This window comes from Palaemon carinicauda, chromosome 45 (assembly GCF_036898095.1).
Source record: "Palaemon carinicauda isolate YSFRI2023 chromosome 45, ASM3689809v2, whole genome shotgun sequence".
NCBI classification, from domain to species: Eukaryota; Metazoa; Arthropoda; class Malacostraca; order Decapoda; family Palaemonidae; genus Palaemon; species Palaemon carinicauda.
Genome location: NC_090769.1, coordinates 35,912,411 through 35,931,443, shown reverse-complemented (window position 1 = coordinate 35,931,443; position 19,033 = coordinate 35,912,411). Strand labels below are relative to the sequence as shown.

At 40.6% G+C, this 19,033-nt stretch overlaps 1 protein-coding gene across 2 annotated transcripts in view; it reads left to right on the top strand.

The window, feature by feature from the left end:
* AP-1mu (adaptor protein complex 1, mu subunit) overlaps nucleotides 1-18,577 on the top strand; it is a 123,408-nt gene extending 104,831 nt beyond the window's left edge. For both annotated transcript variants that reach the window (XM_068367095.1, XM_068367094.1), the window contains exons 8-11: nucleotides 3,108-3,186; nucleotides 10,797-11,027; nucleotides 16,645-16,770; nucleotides 17,915-18,577. In XM_068367095.1, the coding sequence (XP_068223196.1) occupies nucleotides 3,108-3,186; nucleotides 10,797-11,027; nucleotides 16,645-16,770; nucleotides 17,915-18,013 (535 nt within the window). In that variant the 3' untranslated portion in view covers nucleotides 18,014-18,577. The remainder of the gene's footprint in view (nucleotides 1-3,107; nucleotides 3,187-10,796; nucleotides 11,028-16,644; nucleotides 16,771-17,914) is intronic.
* Nucleotides 18,578-19,033: the final 456 nt, after the last annotated feature.

Sequence of the window (19,033 nt, the reverse complement as noted above, 5' to 3'; positions counted from 1 at the left end):
GACCAAGGAACTGGGCCTCCTGGTCAATTTTGAGGAGTCTCAGCTCATCCCATCCCAGACCATTGTCTCCCTGGGTATGGATCTTCAGAGTCGAGCTTTTCAGGCTTTTCCGTCGGCCCCAAGGATCTTCCAAGCCCTAGAATGCATCCAGAGCATGCTGAGAAGGAACCGATGCTCAGTCAGGTAGTGGATGAGTCTAACAGGGACACTTTCTTCGCTGGCCCTGTTCATCGTGTTAGGGAGAATCCACCTCCCCCCCTTCAGTATCATCTAGCTGCTCACTGGATAAAGGACATGACGCTAGAGACGGTCTCAGTTCCTGTTTCCGAAGAGAGGAGGTCTTCTCTCGCGTGGTGTAAGAACAGCTTTCTTCTCAAGGAAGTCTACCTTTGGCTGTTCAGAAACCCGACCGCCGTCTCCTCTCGGACACATCAGACACGGGCTGGGGTGCGACTTTGGACGGACAGGAATGATCGAGAACATGGAATCAGGAGCAAAGGACACTTCACATCAATTGCAGGAGTTGTTGGCGGTTCTTCTGGCCTTGATAAACTTCAAGTCCCTCCAGCTTAACAAAGTGGTGGAGGTGGACTCTGACAACACCACAGCCCTGGCTTACATCTTCAAGCAGGGAGGGACTCTTTCGTGAAGTTGTTCTAGATCGCAAGGGACCTCCTCATCTGGTCTAAAGATCGAAAGCTCACGCTGGTAACGAGGTTCATTCAGGGCGGTATGAATGTCATGGCAGATCACCTCAGCCGGAAGGGTCAGGTCATCCCCACAGAGTGGACCCTTCTCAAGAATGTTTGCAGCAGACTTTGGGCCCTGTGGGGTCAGCCAACCATAGATCTGTTCGCTACCTCGATAACCTAGAGACTCCTGTTGTATTGTTCTCCGATTCCAGACCCAGCAGCAGTTCACGTGGATGCTTTTCTGCTGGATTGGTTCCATCTCGACCTGTATGCATTCCCGCCGTTCAAGATTGTCAACAGGGTACTTCAGAAGTTCTCCTCTCGCAAAGGGACACGGCTGACGTTGGTTGGCGCCGCTCTGGCCCACGAGAGAATGGTTCTTAGAGGTACTGCAATGGCTGGTCGACATTCCCAGGACTCTTCCTCTAGGAGTGAACCTTCTACGTCTACCTCACGTAAAGAAGGTACACCCAATCCCCCACGCTCTTCGTCTGACTGCCTTCAGACTTTCGAAAGACTCTCAAGAGCTAGGGGCTTTTCGAAGGAGGCAGCCAGAGCGATTGCCAAAGCAAGGAGAACATCCACTCTCAGAATCTTTCAGTCTCAAGGGGAAGTCTTCCGTAGCTGGTACAAGACCAATGCAGTTTCCTCAACCAGTACCACTGTAACCCAGATTGCTGACTTCCTGTTATATCTAAGGAAAGTAAGATCCCTTTCAGCTCCTACGATCAAGGGTTACAGAAGTATGTTGGCAGCGGTTTTCCGCCACAGAGGCTTGGATCTTTCCACCAACAAAGATCTACAGGACCTCCCTAGGTCTTTTGAGACCTCAAAGGAACGTCGGTTGTCCACTCCAGGCTGGAATCTAGACGTGGTCCTAAGGTTCCTTATGTCATCAAGATTTGAACCTCTCCAATCAGCCTCTTTTTAGGACCTCACATTAAAAACTCTTTTCCTCGTGTGCTTGACAACAGCTAAAAGAGTAAGTGAGATCCACGCCTTCAGCAGGATCATTGTTTTCACATCTGAAACGGCTACATGTTCCTTGCAGCTCGGTTTTTGCTAAACGAGCTTCCTTCACGTCCTTGGCCTAAGTCGTTCGAGATCCCAAGCCTGTCCAACTTGGTGGGGAATGAACTGGAGAGAGTACTTTGCCCAGTTAGAGCTCTTAGGTACTATCTAAAAAGGTCTTAACCTTTACGAGGACAATCAGAAGCCTTATAGTGTGTTATCAAGAAACCTTCTTTTCCAAGTTCTAAGAACTCAGTTTCTTACTATTCAGGCTTCTGATTAGAGAAACACATTCTCATCTGAAGGAAGAAGACCTTGCTTTGCTGAAGGTAAGGACACATGAAGTGGGAGCTGTGGCTACTTCAGTGGCCTTCAAACAGAGCCATTCTCTGCAGAGTGTTATGGATGCAACCTATTGGAGAAGCAAGTCAGTGTTCGCATCATTCTATCTCAAAGATGTCCAGTCTCTTTACGAGTACTGCTACACCCTGGGACCATTCGTAGCAACGAATGCAGTAGTAGGCGAGGGCTCAGCCACTACATTCCCATAATCCCATAACCTTTTAACCTTTCTCTTGAATACTTTTTATGGGTTGTACGGTCGGCTAAGAAGCCTTCCACATCCTTGTTGATTTGGCGGGTGGTCAATTCTTTCTTGAGAAGCGCCGAGGTTAAAGGTTGTGATGAGGTCCTTTAGTATGGGTTGCAGCCCTGTATACTTTAGCACCTTTGAGTTGATTCAGCCTTCCAAGAGGAACGCTGCGCTCAGTAAGGAAGACGATCTTATTAAAGGCAGAGTAACGGTTCAAGTCGACTTCCTTACCAGGTACTTATTATTTCATTGTTATTGTGGATAACTGATTATATGAAATACGGGATACTTAGCTATCCTTTAGTCTTGTACACTGGTTTTTCACCCACCCCCCTGGGTGTGAATCAGCTACATGATTATCGGGTAAGTTTAATATTGAAAAATGTTATTTTCATTAGTAAAATAAATTTTTGAATATACTTACCCGATAATCATGATTTAATTGACCCACCCTTCCTCCCCATAGAGAACCAGTGGACCGAGGAAAAAGTGAGGTGGCGTCAACAACAAGTACTGTAGTACCTGGCCACAGGTGGCGCTTGTGAGTACACCCCCTTCTAGTATAGTGATAGCTGGCGTATCCCTCCCGTAGAATTCTGTCGGGCAACGGAGTTGACAGCTACATGATTATCGGGTAAGTATATTCAAAAATTTATTTTACTAATGAAAATAACATTTTCATGAAGTTATAATTTCTTTTCCTGAATTGATCTATTCCTTGTGTATTATGTATATTAGAGCTTTTATGTTAAGAATTTTAATATAGCTAGTACAGTATGTGTTTAACCTAAAAATGCAATGCGATATTACAGATTTGAAAATGATCGTACCATCTCATTCATCCCACCTGATGGAGAGTTTGAGCTGATGTCATATCGATTAAACACTCATGTAAGTTACCTGACAAAAAATTACTATGATTATTTTAGAATGTAGGAGGCCTATTCAAAGTACCTCATACAGTAATCAATAATAGGAAACCATTGTTTCACAGTTATTTATGTTGATAAGGCAATTTCCAATTGAAACCTAGCTAAATAAAGATGTGACCTAATTGCCTAGAATGTTAGTAAGACTGTCTGGAATGGTAAATCCTTCGCCTACATCTGGCATTCACAAGATTTTTGCTACCTCAACTAAAAATAACTCACTTTTTCTTGTTATCATTTTTCTGTTTAATTTTATCTTTCTGATAGTTATTGTTCTTTTATAATCTAGATTTATTAGAACTTTTATTTATTTAATTTTTTTTTAGCATACAGTAATTACAGTTTACCAGCTTGAAATTAAACTCATTAATTGCCATTGTTTTATCTATACAGTATTACATTTTTCAATATTAAACTTAGCCGGTGATCATATAGCTGTCAGCTCTGCTGCCCGACAGAAAAACCTAAGGACAAAATACGCCAGCGATCGCTATACAGGTGGGGGTGTACATCAACAGCGCCATCTGTCGAGCAGGTACTCAAGTACTCCATGTCAACACAGAACCAATTTTCTCTCTGTCGTGCCACTGGCAAGACCTACTAAATACGCTGTTACTAACTGGATTTGTTTTCACAACTATTTGGTGAAGTACACTATTCCAGTTTTGAGCTTTCGCTATGCAGGGGTTTTATCTTCATCTCAAAACTTGAACTCGTTTTGGATAGTTTACATTATGGTGACAAAGAGAGTATGGACTCTCTTTCACTTTTAAATGGCCGACCCTTCCCTTAGACGGAAGTGTGTTTAGGTTTTTAGTAATTTTGCTTGACACGTTTTAGATCTATATATTTTATATCTCTCCGCCTTTATTAGGCCTCTTCGATTAACTTTCCATTTATTATAAACTTATAAAAATAAATTTTTATGTTTTGTTTATATGCGATCTTTCCTGATAGTAGGCGGTCCTAACTTGGAACCGGAGTTAATCAACGTTGAGCCCGTTATATCGTATTTAGCCTTTAAAGAATTTAAAACTTTTTAAATTTAATGTTTTATGAAAGAATTTCTTTGATAGTCTCGTACTGTTTTCAAAGATGAACTAACGTTTAGTTTTCTTTTTAGACTACGCAGTTGTTGACGTTCAGGACGTTCAACATGCGCTCTATCGTTACGATAGAGAGAGATTGTATCACGGTTTCACTTTGCAGTAAGAGTAAATCGATTCTGACGTTTCGTTCATTCTTTCTTAACTTAAATAGTTTAAATTCTAAATTAAAGGAACTTTTTATTTGGAAAACCTTTCAGTTTTTTCCTTTAGCCATATAACATGTTTTTTTGACGATATATAATTGGGCTCTTCTCTCAGGTGCGAAATCAAGAGAGAAAGAGAGATATAGATAGAGACGGAGGGAGAGAGGAAAAAAATAAAACGTTCCGTTCAAGCGGGTAACGTTGTTCTCGTGTCACTCTCCTCCCTAGTCGCTGTACGGGGAAGAAGGTAAAACGTTTCTAGGGTTTTATTCTTGTCCCCAGGCTATGTGCGGTGAGAGATTGTAAACGTAGTTTAATTGAACTAGTGTTTAGTCTCTTTCCCAGCCACTGAATTCTTTATCCTTATATGTTTTCTGTTTTTGCTAGTATTAATGAGCTGCATTATACGACTGTTTTCGCAATTACTACCTTTTAATGAAGGGTAGAATTGCGTGTTTCAGGTAGAAATCAGTAAAAGTTTCGATTTCAGTGAAATAAGTGCAAAACAGAAAATCGAAGTGATGAAGTGATATGCGCAAAGTGTTACAGTGTTGCGTCCGAGGGTTCGTCTGTTCGTGCCTGTCGTTCACCTAGTCCGGGACCTCTTGCAAGCTCCCAAGCCCAGGGGAGAAGTAATGTCGAACGACTTATGGGTTCGTCAGGCCTTGATCAACGAACAGACGTTTCCCTCCGTGGTTTCGGGCGTATCTACCCAAGATCGCCCCACCCACACAAAGACGAGAGAGCCCATTTACTTCTCGTCTGCGGAAGAGGTTTCTCGTAAGAAACCATGGACCAAGGTCTCGCAGCTTATTAAGTGCAAGTCGGTCCCTTCCGCGCAAGTCCAACGGCCCAGTTGTAGCCACTGGGTCAGTTCGGACTCGCTGCAGTCTTCCGACGACTGCTCACCTCCTTAGAGAGGCAAAGCGGTACCGCAACAGGCAGTAACTCCGTCTGTTGCCGCACCAGCTGTTGTAGACCCTGAGTGGTCTTTGCTGCAGTCTATGCAGACTCAGTTAGCTGCTGTTATGCAGGAGTATCGTGCGGAGAAGGTTGACGCTGCACCCGTTAGCCTACAACCTACCACGGTTGTGCGCCCAGCTGACGCTGAGGCTGCCTGCTCCCACACTCCAGCTGTGAGAGCTCCTCCACCCATGCGCAGTCGACCCTGCCAGACGCATGCTGACGTTCACAGATGCACGGAACCCTCCGTTGATGTTCGTGTGCTACCACAACAACAGGAGGGTGGAGTTAAGCTGCCGTGTTTTGACGCGGTGCGTCAACCTCCGCATTCTAGAGTTGTTTTGACTGCTCAGTATAGACAGTCAAAGTAGTCTCGAGTGAACACTGTATGTCCTCACGCTCCCGTTGTGGTTGACAGTTCAGTTGTTGACAGTTCACAGTCTATCAAGCAGTTACATGACGTTGCCTTCTGGTCTGCTACTAATGCACCAGTGCTGTATGTCCTCACGCACCTGTTGTGGTTGACAGTTCAGTTTTTGACAGTTCACAGACTGTCAAGCAGTTACATGACGTTGCCTTCTGGTCTGCTACTAATGCACCAGTGCTGTATGTCCTCACGCACCTGTTGTGGTTGACAGTTCAGTTTTTGACAGTTCACAGACTGTCAAGCAGTTACATGACGTTGCCTTCTGGTCTGCTACTAATGCACCAGTGCTGTATGTCCTCACGCACCTGTTGTGGTTGACAGTTCAGTTTTTGACAGTTCACAGACTGTCAAGCAGTTACATAACGTTGCCTTCTGGTCTGCTGCTAATGCACCAGTGAGACCCTCACTGAGATAACCTAGCTTTTCTCGGACAAGGTTCCTGTAGATGAGAAAGTGCTGTTCTCCCTCCTACTGATATTCCTTTGAGGACTCTGTCATTTGGAGAGGAGCCTTAAGCTGCTTAGCCTCCTATGGACTTTAATTAAATCATGATGATTTTTTAAGGATCCTCGTCCGGATCTTGTAACTGCTGCTCCTCGTTCGCCTAAACGTCAGAACTTACACTAGGCCTAGCTACTTCGAAGCCGTTGTTGTTAAGCTAGTGCTCTCTCGCTCTCCTAGAGAGCGTTACGTTGGCTAGGCGACTGGTTTTTGCATCAGGAGGAGTTTTAGGGATACAACCTTTGATTTCCCTTCTTTTAAACTGGCTTATAGAGCGAGAGTCTGATAGGACACGAGAGAAGTTCTCGGCTTGGAAGTTCATGCCTCTGCCCAAATAGACTTCTCAATTCTGGTAGACTCGCCCTGGCGCCTAGCCAAGAGACGCTTCTCAATTCTGGTAGACTCGCCCTGGCGCCTAGCCAAGAGACGCTCCAAGTTGTTTACAGGTCAACTTCTCAACTTTTGTCGAGCCTTTGAAGTTTTGCTGTACTATTATGTCACACATAACAAGGCTTTCAGGGATGGTAAATGGTTCCGCCTCAGTCGCTAACCCCGTCTGTTGCCACACCTGCTCCCGTAGACCCTTAATGGGCTTTGCTGCAAGGCATGCAGTCCAAGCTTCTGTCCTTGATAGAGGACTTAAATGCGGAGAAGAACCTTCTGGCCAACAACCTTCCAACTGGTTGGTTGTGCGCCCTGTTGCGCTGAGGTATCCTACTCGCGTCTGCCAGTTGAGGTGGTTCCTCCACCGATGCGACCCAGTGTGGGTTGCCAGTCGCACGTTGACGTTAAGCGACGCTCGGAGGTGGTTGTTGACGTTCAGTGTGTCACTAGGAAGATGTTCAACAACCAGCAGAGGTGACTTGTTGTGACGCAGTGCGTCAACCTCAGCAACCCGGTAGGGTGTTGACTGCACAACCCAGCAGTCTAGACAGTTTCGGGTTGACGCTGTACTTCCTCGCGCACCCATGGTTGTTGACAGTTCACAGACTGTGCAGCAGTGCCATGATATTGCGTCCGGCTCCGTCACGCATCCACCAGTGCGACCGGATTCAGCGAGTCAGACGTTGCCCACTCCGTTGCCGTTTCCTCATCAGTTTCGGATGAGGAACCCTCTGATGAGGACGTTGCTGAACAAGACGATCAGCCCCCAGCCCTGCTATCCATCCAGAAGATGCTGAAGAAGGAACGCTGCCCAGTCAGGCTGTGGTTGAGTCTGGTAGGGACACTGTCATCCGTGGATCAATTTGTGTCACTAGGAAGACTACACCTCCGTCCTCTTCTATACCATCTAGCTTTTCACTGGAAAAAGGACAAGACGCTAGAAGCGGTCTCGATCCCGGTTTCCGGAAAGTTTAAGTCTTGTCTGACTTGGTGAAAGGACTATATTAACCTTAGAGAGGGTCTTCCCCTGACTGGTCAGACTACCAACCACGTTCTCTTCTCGGCCGCATCGGACGTAGGCTGGGGTGCGACATTAGACGGTAGGGAATGCTCGGGATTATGGAACTCGAGTCAAAGGACAATGCATTTCAACTGCAAGGAGCTACTGGCAGTACGTCTGACCTGGAAAAGCTTCAGGTCTCTCCTTCAAGGCAAAGTGGTGGAGGTGAACTCGGACAACACCACGGCTTTGGCGTACATCTCCTAGCAAGGAGGGACCTACTCTCTGACATTGTACGAGATCGCAAGGGACCTCCTCACCTGGTCAAAGGTCTAGACATTTCAATAGTAACGAGGTTCATCCAAGGCAACTTGAATGTCATGGCAGATTGTCTCAGTCGGGAGGGACAAATAATTCCAACAGAATGGACCCTCCACAAGGATGTATGCAAGAGACTTTGGGCCACCTGGGGCCAGCCAACCATAGATCTCTTCGCAACCTCGATGACCAAGAGACTCCCAATATTTTGCTCACCAATCCCGGACCCAGCAGCAGTTCATATAGATGCCTTTCTATTAGATTGGTCACATCTAGATCTATATGCATTCCCTCCGTTCAAGATTGTCAACAAGGTACTGCAGAAGTTCGCCTCTCACGAAGGGACAAGGTTGACGTTAGTTGCTTCCCTCTGGCCCGCGAGAGAATGGCTCACCGAGGTACTTCGATGGCTAGTAGACGTTCCCAGAACTCTTCCCCTAAGGGTGGACCTTCTACGTCAGCCACGCGTAAAGAAGGTACACCAAGGCCTCCACGCTCTTCGTCTGACTGCCTTCAGACTATCGAAAGACTCTCGAGAGCTAGAGACTTTTCGAAGGAGGCAGCCAGAGCGATTGCTAGAGCAAGGAGAACATCCACCCTTAGAGTCTACCAATCGAAGTGGTAAATCTTCCGAAACTGGTGCAAGTCAGTATCCGTATCCTCGACCAGTACCTCTGTAACTCAAATAGCTGACTTTCTCTTATATCTGAGGAAAGAACGATCTCTTTCAGCTCCCACTATCAAGGGTTACAGAAGCATGTTGGCATCAGTCTTCCGTCACAGAGGCTTAGATCTTTCCAACAATAAAGATCTACAGGACCTCCTTAAGTCTTTTGAGACCACGAAGGAGCGTCGTTTGGTTACACCTGGTTGGAATTTAGACGTGGTACTAAGATTCCTTATGTCAGACAGATTCGAACCGCAACAATCAGCCTCCCTGAAAGATCTCACCTTAAAGACTCTTTTCCTGATATGCTTAGCCACAGCTAAAAGAGTCAGTGAGATTCATGCCTTCAGCAAGAACATCGGATTCTCATCCGAAACGGCTACATGTTCTACAACTTGGTTTTCTAGCCAAACACGAGCTGCCTTCTTGGCCTTGACCAATATCGTTCGATATTCCAAACTTATCGCATGGTTGGAAATGAACTAGAAAGAGTCTTATGTCCTGTAAGAGCTCTTGAGTTCTATTTAAAAACCTTTACGAGGCCCGTCTGAAGCTTTATGGTGTTCAGTTAAGAATCCATCTTTGCCTATGTCAAAGAATGCTTTATCCTATTTTATCAGACTGTTATTACGAGAAGCTCATTCCCATCTGAATGAGGAAGACCAAGCTTTGCTGAAGGTAAGGACACACGAAGTTAGAGCTGTCGCAACTTCCGTGGCCTTTAAACAAAATAGATCTCTGCAAAGTATAATCGACGCAACCTATTGGAAAAGCAAATCAGTGTTCGCGTCTTTTTATCTTAAGAATGTCCAGTCTCTTTACGAGAACTGCTACACTCTGGGACCATTCGTAGCAACGAGTGCAGTAGTGGGTGAGGGCTCAACCACTACAATTCCCTAATTCCATAACCTTTTTAATCTTTCTCTTGAAATGTTTTATTATTGTTTTTGGGTTGTCCGGAAGGCTAAGAAGCCTTTCGCATCCTACTTGATTTGGCGGGTGGTCAAAGTCATTTCTTGAGAAGCGCCTAGATTAGAGGTTTTGATGAGGTCCTTTAGTATGGGTTGCAACCCTTCATACTTCAGCTCCTAGGAGTCGCTCAGCATCCTATGAGGATCGCGAGGCTCAGTAAGGAAGACGTACTTAAAAAGGCAGAGTAATTGTTCAAGTCGACTTCCTTACCAGGTACTTATTGATTTTATGTTTGTTATTTTGAATAACTGCTAAAATGAAATACAAAATACTTAGCTCTTAATGTAACACATAATGCTGGTCTCTACCCACCCCCCTGGGTGTGAATCAGCTATATGATCACCGGCTAAGTTTAATATTGAAAAATGTTATTTTCATTAGTAAAATAAATTTTTGAATATACTTACCCGGTGATCATAAATTAAAGGACCCTCCCTTCCTCCCCAATAGAGACCCAGTGGGCAGAGGAGAAAATTGGTTCTGTGTTGACATGGAGTACTTGAGTACCTGCTCGACAGATGGCGCTGTTGATGTACACCCCCACCTGTATAGCGATCGCTGGCGTATTTTGTCCTTAGGTTTTTCTGTCGGGCAGCAGAGCTGACAGCTATATGATCACTGGGTAAGTATATTCAAAAATTTATTTTACTAATGAAAATAACATTTTTATATTGATCTTCCCCTGTATTCATTTGCTATGGGCCTTGATGCTCAAGCATTTGTGACAAGTCATATAGAATTGAGTTTAGCCCTCCCTCAATGGAAGCATTTTAACCTCACTATGAGGCAACGGGTCCTCCCCTTAGCTGCATGAATTATAGTAGATTCAATAGTAGAACATATAAAGTAAAACAATCTTATGATAGACAGTCAACATCGTTTTAGACAAAAGATCTTTCAACATGGTTTTAAACAAAAGATCTCTCAACATGGTTTTAGACAAAAGTCTCTCTCTCTCTCTCTCTCTCTCTCTCTCTCTCTCTCTCTCTCTCTCTCTCTCTCTCTCTCTCTCTCTCTCTCTCTCTCTCTCTCTCTCTCTCTCTCTCTCTCTTTTAGCAGTCTTAATGTTGATTAACTGTTATTTGCAGGTTAAGCCCCTTATTTGGATTGAATCTGTGATCGAAAGACATGCTCACAGCAGAGTGGAATATATGGTTAAAGCAAAGTCTCAGTTTAAAAGGCGTTCTACTGCTAATAATGTGGAGATAATTATCCCCGTACCCAATGATGCGGATTCACCAAAGTTTAAAACATCTGTTGGATCTGTGAAATACACACCAGAAAAGAACTGCATTGTTTGGACCATCAAGTCCTTCCCAGTAAGTTTATTTCTTATTAAAGTTGTTATGTTTTTCAAATTTATTTGCACTTATATCTATCCTTCCGCATTAGAAACCTTTTGTCGCTTTAAATAATGAATATCTTCAGCAGAGCTGGAGTGGCCATTGAAGTTATCAGCAAAATACAGTAGTTAATGGCAGAGGGTGAGCATGGGCAAATATCCCTACTCTCGTCACTTTTGTCTTCAGCCACAACGAGTACTTAACGTACTACAGTATAATATCCTAAGAACTTAATCTTTTTTTATATACATTTTTTTCTTATGGTAGATTTCGGCTTCTTGTTAGTGATAAAATGCAGGAATTTGCATGATTTGAAAGGATGGACACTCATCAGTTTATGGCTAAACCACTGCTAGATTCTTATTACTCTTTTAGGGGCATGAATGTACACAATTGCTCCCATTTGCTGTTAAGGCTGGACATATTCTCTGAGGAAAAGTTATTCTTGTTAATGCCCCAGCAATGCCAGGGAGAGTGTTCAGTTCTTTGCTCTCTTCAATTGCTGAAACTGCGGATGTACCCTGATGTGATCTCAGGGAGTATGCTTCATGAGCAGAGGGAACTCTGATCTACAACTTTGAGTTTTTTTATGGTTGGTGTAGTGTGAGGTTATCCTCCACTCTACATGTGCAGGTAATTCTTCCTTGCAGACTGCCGATGAGTTTGACTTCAGGAAGGCTTGGCCTTCCTTAGGTGCTAGTACCTCTACTGCAGAAACAAGTCTCTTGCCTAGCACAGGTGCAAAGGTTACCATAAAAGTGAACAATGGGGAAAGCCTGTAGTTTCCTTTTTGTGGTATTCACCAGTCCAACATACGGAAATGAGGATACTCTGGAGGAAGAACTTTACTTGGATGGGGTATATCCTTAGGAAACTTCTTTTTTAAAGATATCAAAATAAGCTAGTTAATGTTAGTTCTTATTGTTCTCTGTAATCTGATGATGCTAGTTTTAAGATAACTTTTCTTAATTTTACTTTAGTGTCATGGAGGGTAAATAGTTTTATATGTAGTAGGATAAAAAATCCCTTGAAGCAAACAATTCAAATGTCTAACCTTATTAGTGCTTCAGTTAAAGCTAATTCTATTCAAGTCATTATTAATGCAAAGGAAAGTTCTCAGTCATCTGACAATGCTACTTTTAAGATAATTTATTCTTAATATTACTTTAGTTTAGCGGAGACAAAGTTTTTTATGTAGTAGGATAAATAATCCCTTACACCAAACAATTCAAGTTCCTAACCTTGTTAGTGCCTCAGATTAAACTAATTCTATTGAACCCATTATTAATACAAAGGAAAATTTTGGAGTTGGTCGACTTAAGAAATGATATTCGGTAAAGTTGGGAGTATTAATGCAATTGTCTCTCTTGCAGAGTCTATAGAAGTGATTATTTTGACTATTATGCAAGAAAATTTGCAGGTCATCTGGATCTTAACCTTATTCTAGGTTACCTAAATTGTTTCGACAAAACTTTTTCAAATGAATCTCAAAAGGCTTTCGCAGTTTTTATAAATGTATGGTAATAGTGGGTAACAAGTGTCCCTTTATAGTTGAGATGGATGTCTGGTGAGCAGATAAAATCTTAGTTATTCCCCATGTATTGGTTCACATATTAGATCAAATATTGATAAGCTATAAAGTTAGTAGCCTCTAGAGCACGGTGATATTCTAATGACTATTGCTCGCGAACCTTCTGTGTTTTCCTACCATTTAAAAACTGCTGCTACTGAAATAAACCTCTTTAATACCTTTAAAGGAGTCTTTATCATAGTGATACAACTTTGTTTTTACTCTGACAGAAAGTCTGACTGGGATGACTACACGAGTCATCGTGTTATAGGATAACATTGACACCTTTTTCCCAGAAATTCCGGTAGGGAGAATTCACTTCCCAATTCAGAATTGGAAAAAACTTTAAACCCAGTCAGTGGTTCCTGGCTATGATCTGATGTTGATATAAAATTCCTCTTGTCTTTCAATCATTCATTGTCAAAGAAACCATAAAATTTTCCCAATTATCTTAAATATTTCAGAGTTGACAATTTTTTTTTGTAGAAGAGATTGGAAACACTTATTAAGAAAATTAAGGTAGAGGATTTCTTGGATCCATCTCCAAAGATTTTACATCGGATGTTTTGATTCCAAATAGGTTTACAGTTCTCACTAAAGGTTTTGGTGATGAAGTCTGGGGATCAGTGAGGAAAGGAGTTTGGTATTTTTTTATAGTCTTAAGAGGTGCAACTTTACCTATACCTATTCTTTGGGATTCTAAGGAATACCTATACTTTGTCTCAGTATGAAGTCTTGTGTAGTCTTTGGAATGATGGCTCCTGACTCAAATGGATGGGATTTCTGGATCTAGGTTTTGTTGTTTTTTGGAAAGCGACATTTTTGTAACACGTTTTCAGAAGAGATTCCGGTCAACTAGTGTGACTATGCAGGTTTCAGAGAAGCTGGGGAGTCCGGGTCTTTTTGGAGAAGTTCTTCAGAATCCAACTCAAATGATTCTTTCTTTGGGAAGAAAAGGGGCAGTTCCTTTTTGGTCTTTTCCATAGGAAAAGAGGATTCAGTTTTATCTTCTTTTGTTGGAGAAGTTTAAGAGAATGAAATATGTTGGTTTGGATGTGGAGAAGTTTTTGAGGACTCTTGACTATTTTTGAGAAGATTGGTTCTTTGAGTCACTTGTAGATGGAGGATTTTCAGTTTAGCCTCAATCAGCATCTATACAGAACCTTCAATCTAGACTCAGTTTGTATGCCAATGGATCACTGTCAGCCCTCCTCATTCATGGGGTTTTAGGTAACAGAGACAGGTGCTAAGACCAAGAATTCGAGAATTCTTGCTGCCCTAGGGGTGGCTAACCCTACCAACTCATTGCCCGCTGTTTACACATGGTCGACTAACACACTAAGTACAGTCTAATATTGTATTACTTGGTTTCTGTCACAGTATAAGTCTTGTGTAAGGGAATGAACACATTTCAGTAAGTGTACAGTACAGGTGGACACATATACACTAAGTACTGTACACGGAAAGGCTATGGTACAGTACAGTACGTAACACTACTCTAGTCATCAAGACACTTCAGTATGTATACAATGATACTGTATTTAAGATTAACTAAGTGTACATATTTTATACAAAGACCACTAACAATTTTCGTACAAAGTTTTACACCTGTCTTGAAGCATGACCCAACTCCTGATGCTTCATCTGTTGCACAGTACTGTTGCGAATCACACACCTGCAGTACATTACTCAATAAATATAAACACTGTAGAGGAGTATGTACTACTGTATACAAATGAATCACTTTTTTACATCAAAACAGGAATCTTCTCAAAAAAGAGAATAGAAAATTGCTTTATCTCATTACCCATCTTCATGGCTGAATATTATTTTAAGACCAATGTTTAGCCTTAATTTTCTCACATCCCTTTTTTGGAAAGGATAGGCTAGAGCAGATTTACTTGTCCTCTGAGAGGTGATAAGTTTTATTTAGACAAGACTAAAATATTAGCATAAAAATTCCTAAGTGGCTTGCGAATGTAGGATTTTGGGGAAGCCTCTTTTGTATTAAAATTTTTTGGTACAATGTTGTTTCTAATTAAGGTTTTAGTAATAGTAACATATAGGGAATTGTATTCAAGTCAGATGAAGGACTTGAAGGTTTAAATTCATAGTGTTAGTTCAGCTACTTCTCTTTGTTTTTGTAAAAGTCTTTCTTTTGAAAGAATTTTTAGTAGCTGCTCAGTGGCATACCTAGTCACTTTTCAAAACATTATGCAAAAAAAAAAACTTTTTTCATTTTTATGAACCTCCCCTGATGTTCATATTGCTTCTGTTCCAGGAGCTCACTTTATTGACATTTATCACCAAAGTTTATTAAAAATTTTCCAATTTTCTTTCCTTTAAGAAAGTGATCCCCTAGTAAAGGAGTGCCGACGGTTTCACGCTATTCAGTTTTTCCGTCACTTGTGAAATCAATGCTTATCCCCCTTCTAGAGTCTGATAAGTTTTAATTGTCTTCCTGGCTGGTTTTATCAGAATTCCTGCTCAGGGAAAGTACTGCCTCTTAAATAACTGTTGTGAGGATTACTATGTCTCACTATTCCTTTCAGGGAAAATATGTTTCAAGTTCAAGTGTGCAGTAATAAGTTTCTATGTCATGAACAGAACAACTGACGTACAATTCTCATAACGGCCAAGGAGCAAAACTAATTGTTAGTTCAAAGGGAAGAGAATAGTCGTTTATTACAGAATTGATGATGATATGACATGCTAATACATGGTCTCCAGCCAAGTTTTGCTTGTGATGAGCCTTAAATGATCTTAACTTACATAACTAACTTGGTTATGTTCAGAAGGTCAGAGAGTCTTCCCTTGTAGGCAGTGAGTCTAATTTGCCTGCTTGATTATTCTCACTAACCTAAATTCCATGGTTGGGTCTAGTGGTTATAATTGCACAGTGTTCCTTTAGTTAGGGTTCTGAATTTTCATTGTGGCTTACAGTCGAGTTCTTCTCATAGTCTCAAATTCTTGAATTACTTTAGATCCTGCTGTTAAAGCCTTTCAGTTCTACATTCCTAGTCACTTTTTTAGATTGCGAAGTCGAAGATCAAGTAGGTCTAGTGGTAAAGACTGTAACTTCAGTTTCAACTTGGTCTGGGTTTGAATCCTTGGTTGACCAGAAGCTGTTATCAATAAGTTAATTTTCCTTTGGGTCTGATCCCAAGGCAGAATGAATTCATTGTTAAGAGGTATTTATGATTTTTATGAATAAATGAAAATCACAAGTAAATATGAGGAATTATCATTAAACACAACCAAGTATCTCACCAACAGGTTGTTTTCAGTTCCAAGTACAAAACCTTAATTCGATAGGAATATGTATGGAAGAATTGTAATCAATTTTTATCTCTTTGTGGTCTAGTGGTAACCTCAGATTCAACTTGGTCAGGATTAAAATCCTTGGCCGACCAAAAGCTATTATCATAATGTTAATTCCTTCCATGCCTCTGAATAAAATAGGACAGAAGAGCTCTCTCCCCCTTCCTATATACACCTCCCATGGTGGTGCCTGTCTGTCCCAAATGAACATCTTTTGGAAGAAACACTAGCCAATGCTAGAGAGAGCACCCAGAACTATACTACACGAGTTGCTGTAGCCCTTTACATATAATTCTTAATTATTTCAATTGATTTTGTCTTGTAGTTGTTATGCTGGCTATCACACACTTTTGGAATAGGTATATGTTGGAGGGAAAATATACAATTAAAGTTATGAATTTTATTAGGAAAATTATTCTTGAAATAATTTCCAGCAGCATTTTTCAAAATTGTATATGTAAATTCCAAGTTAAGGGCTGAAAAGTATACCAACACTAATGAAAAGGATGACCCTCAAATACAGATTGTTTTGTAGTTTGTAATAATTTTTATCTTGGATATGTCTTATTGTTCTTATAATTCAGGTCATAGGTTTGGAAAATTGGACTAAGTCTATTCTATGGGATTGATTTACTACTGCACTTGTTTTAGGATGTTATATTGAAGATAGTTTTCTAAAATTACCATTACCTTAATTTTCAGGGAGGCAAGGAATATTTGATGCGGGCACACTTTGGACTGCCTAGTGTGGAATGTGAAGACCTTGAAGGAAAGCCTCCGATCCAAGTTCGTTTTGAAATTCCATACTTCACAACTTCTGGAATCCAGGTAAGTCAAAGAGCTCAACTACATTACTTTAGAATTATAAATAAACTAGGCTATGCATAAATTCACAACATTTTTGTGTTCTATCCTTTCACAAGATGAAGAGAAGTAGTTTGTTGAATTTCAGTATTGTGACTATTTTGGTTCAAATTCTTTGAAGACAAGAAATGCTCATCGATGTTTTGGTGTTGATAGAAACATTACAAGAGGAGAAGTGTGTTCGATTGCATAGCCTGGTCACAGACCATAAGCAGTTACACTTTATGAAGTCATTTATTGGATGATCTTTATAGCATTTATAATTTTACATTGATAACATAAAGGTCTGGCAACTTAACCATAGAAGGTCTGCAGCTTACAAACGCAATAGGGACCAAGGGGATGCTGGTATCACAAATTGTTCATAAGTCGTTACTAGAGTATCTACAGTATATAAAACAAGAGTAGCGCCAACCTCAAAACGGGTACCAATTGGTATCTAGCAGCCAGCAAGAAGCCCATCGTACTGTCAGTTCAACCTTATCTCTCTCTCTCTCTCTCTCTCTCTCTCTCTCTCTCTCTCTCGCTCCAAGTATTCAGAAGGAAATAGATAGACTGGAAGTAGTACAAGCTAGGGCCACTAAACTAGTTCCAACACTTAAGGCGATTTGGATATAGACGGAGGATGGAACGTTTGAACTAACTTACTTGAACTACAAGCTCGATGACTAAGGGGACAGTTAATAGAGACATTCAAAATTCTTAAGGGAATAACTAATGTAGGTAACAACAAGCTATTCACGCTTAGCAAAAATCAGTCCACAGATAACGGATACAAGCTGGAACTGAAAAGACGCACCACCACTCAATGTGGTAATTTCTTCACATACAAAATAGCAAATACTTAGAATAGACTTCCAGCGGATGTAGTAAACAGAAACACGGTAAACGAGTTCAAAAATAAGTTAGATAAGATCATAAGAACTCTTTAAATGTTTAAACTAAATCGCTCTACCAAAGAGCAGATAGAGTCTCCGTGGGTGATCCGGGGCCTTAATCCTTAGGGGTTTTGGCTTCCTCTTCTTATTTGTAATTATTTCTAACCAAAATTATTTGTATATTTTTTCTACCATTTTGATAATTGTGAACTTCTGATTTCTTTTTACAGGTTCGATATTTGAAGATTATTGAGAAGTCAGGTTATCAAGCTTTGCCATGGGTTCGTTATATTACTCAAAATGGAGATTACCAGTTACGGACACATTAATGTAAATTTGAACTCTTAAATAATCACTTAGTTGAATTTGTTTCAAGTTAAAATTATCTGGTTGAATGACAGATGTTATTCTTTAACATTTTTTTAAGTGATTTAGGCTAGATTGTATTACATGCTAAAACATTTGGTAATGGGTTTGATAAAAAAGTAAAGTATTTATGCACTGGAAATTAACTGTAGTACAGTATAAGAATTGGTTCAAATTATCCTTATATGTTTTTTGTTAATTTCTTTGTAGCCATGTGATTCAAAATTAATATTATTAAATGTTCTACTGTCAGAAAAATCTATTTGATATATAACAGTAATAATTACAGTATTGCCTTATATAGTTGTTGCCACAAATTGTTTTTACCAGAGTATTAAGTTGCATTGTGCAGTCCATTGTATATATTCTTAAAATTATTATAATATTGGCGTTAACTTATTTGGCAAAAGTAGTTTCACTGTCACTTTGCAACATTTTCCTTTCCTAGTATTTTTATATTTGAAAATTTAATGTACAAGATGTATAATAAAGTATGGAGAAGGGAATAATAAATATTCAGTCATACTGTTGGAATTATTATTTTGGTATACATTAGGGGTTTCCTTCAGTTTCTTTTCTTTTCAGAAGCATCTTTATATTGAAAGAACCTTTACTAATAGCAAAATAGTGACAGAGAGCATTTCTTGATCATATGTATGGTCTCTTCACATTATATTATACAAGTGTGTTATATATGTAAATGCATTCCATATTTCTTCAACTGTTCAATAACAACTGCAATTAAGATTGTACTTAGCTTGTTAATTCCAATCATCTTCAAATGTATTTAGTGACCATTTGTAAATTTACATTCAAAGGTATTTAAGTTTTGTTCACATACATGTCAAAGGTTTATCAGGGTAAACGATTTTTTCACATAACCAGTTCTTAATTGAGTTAAAATATGCTCCCAACAGTTGATATTGAATGATAAGTAGAAAAATCACCTTCCACAGGCAGTTGAGTATATAAGTAGGTAGACC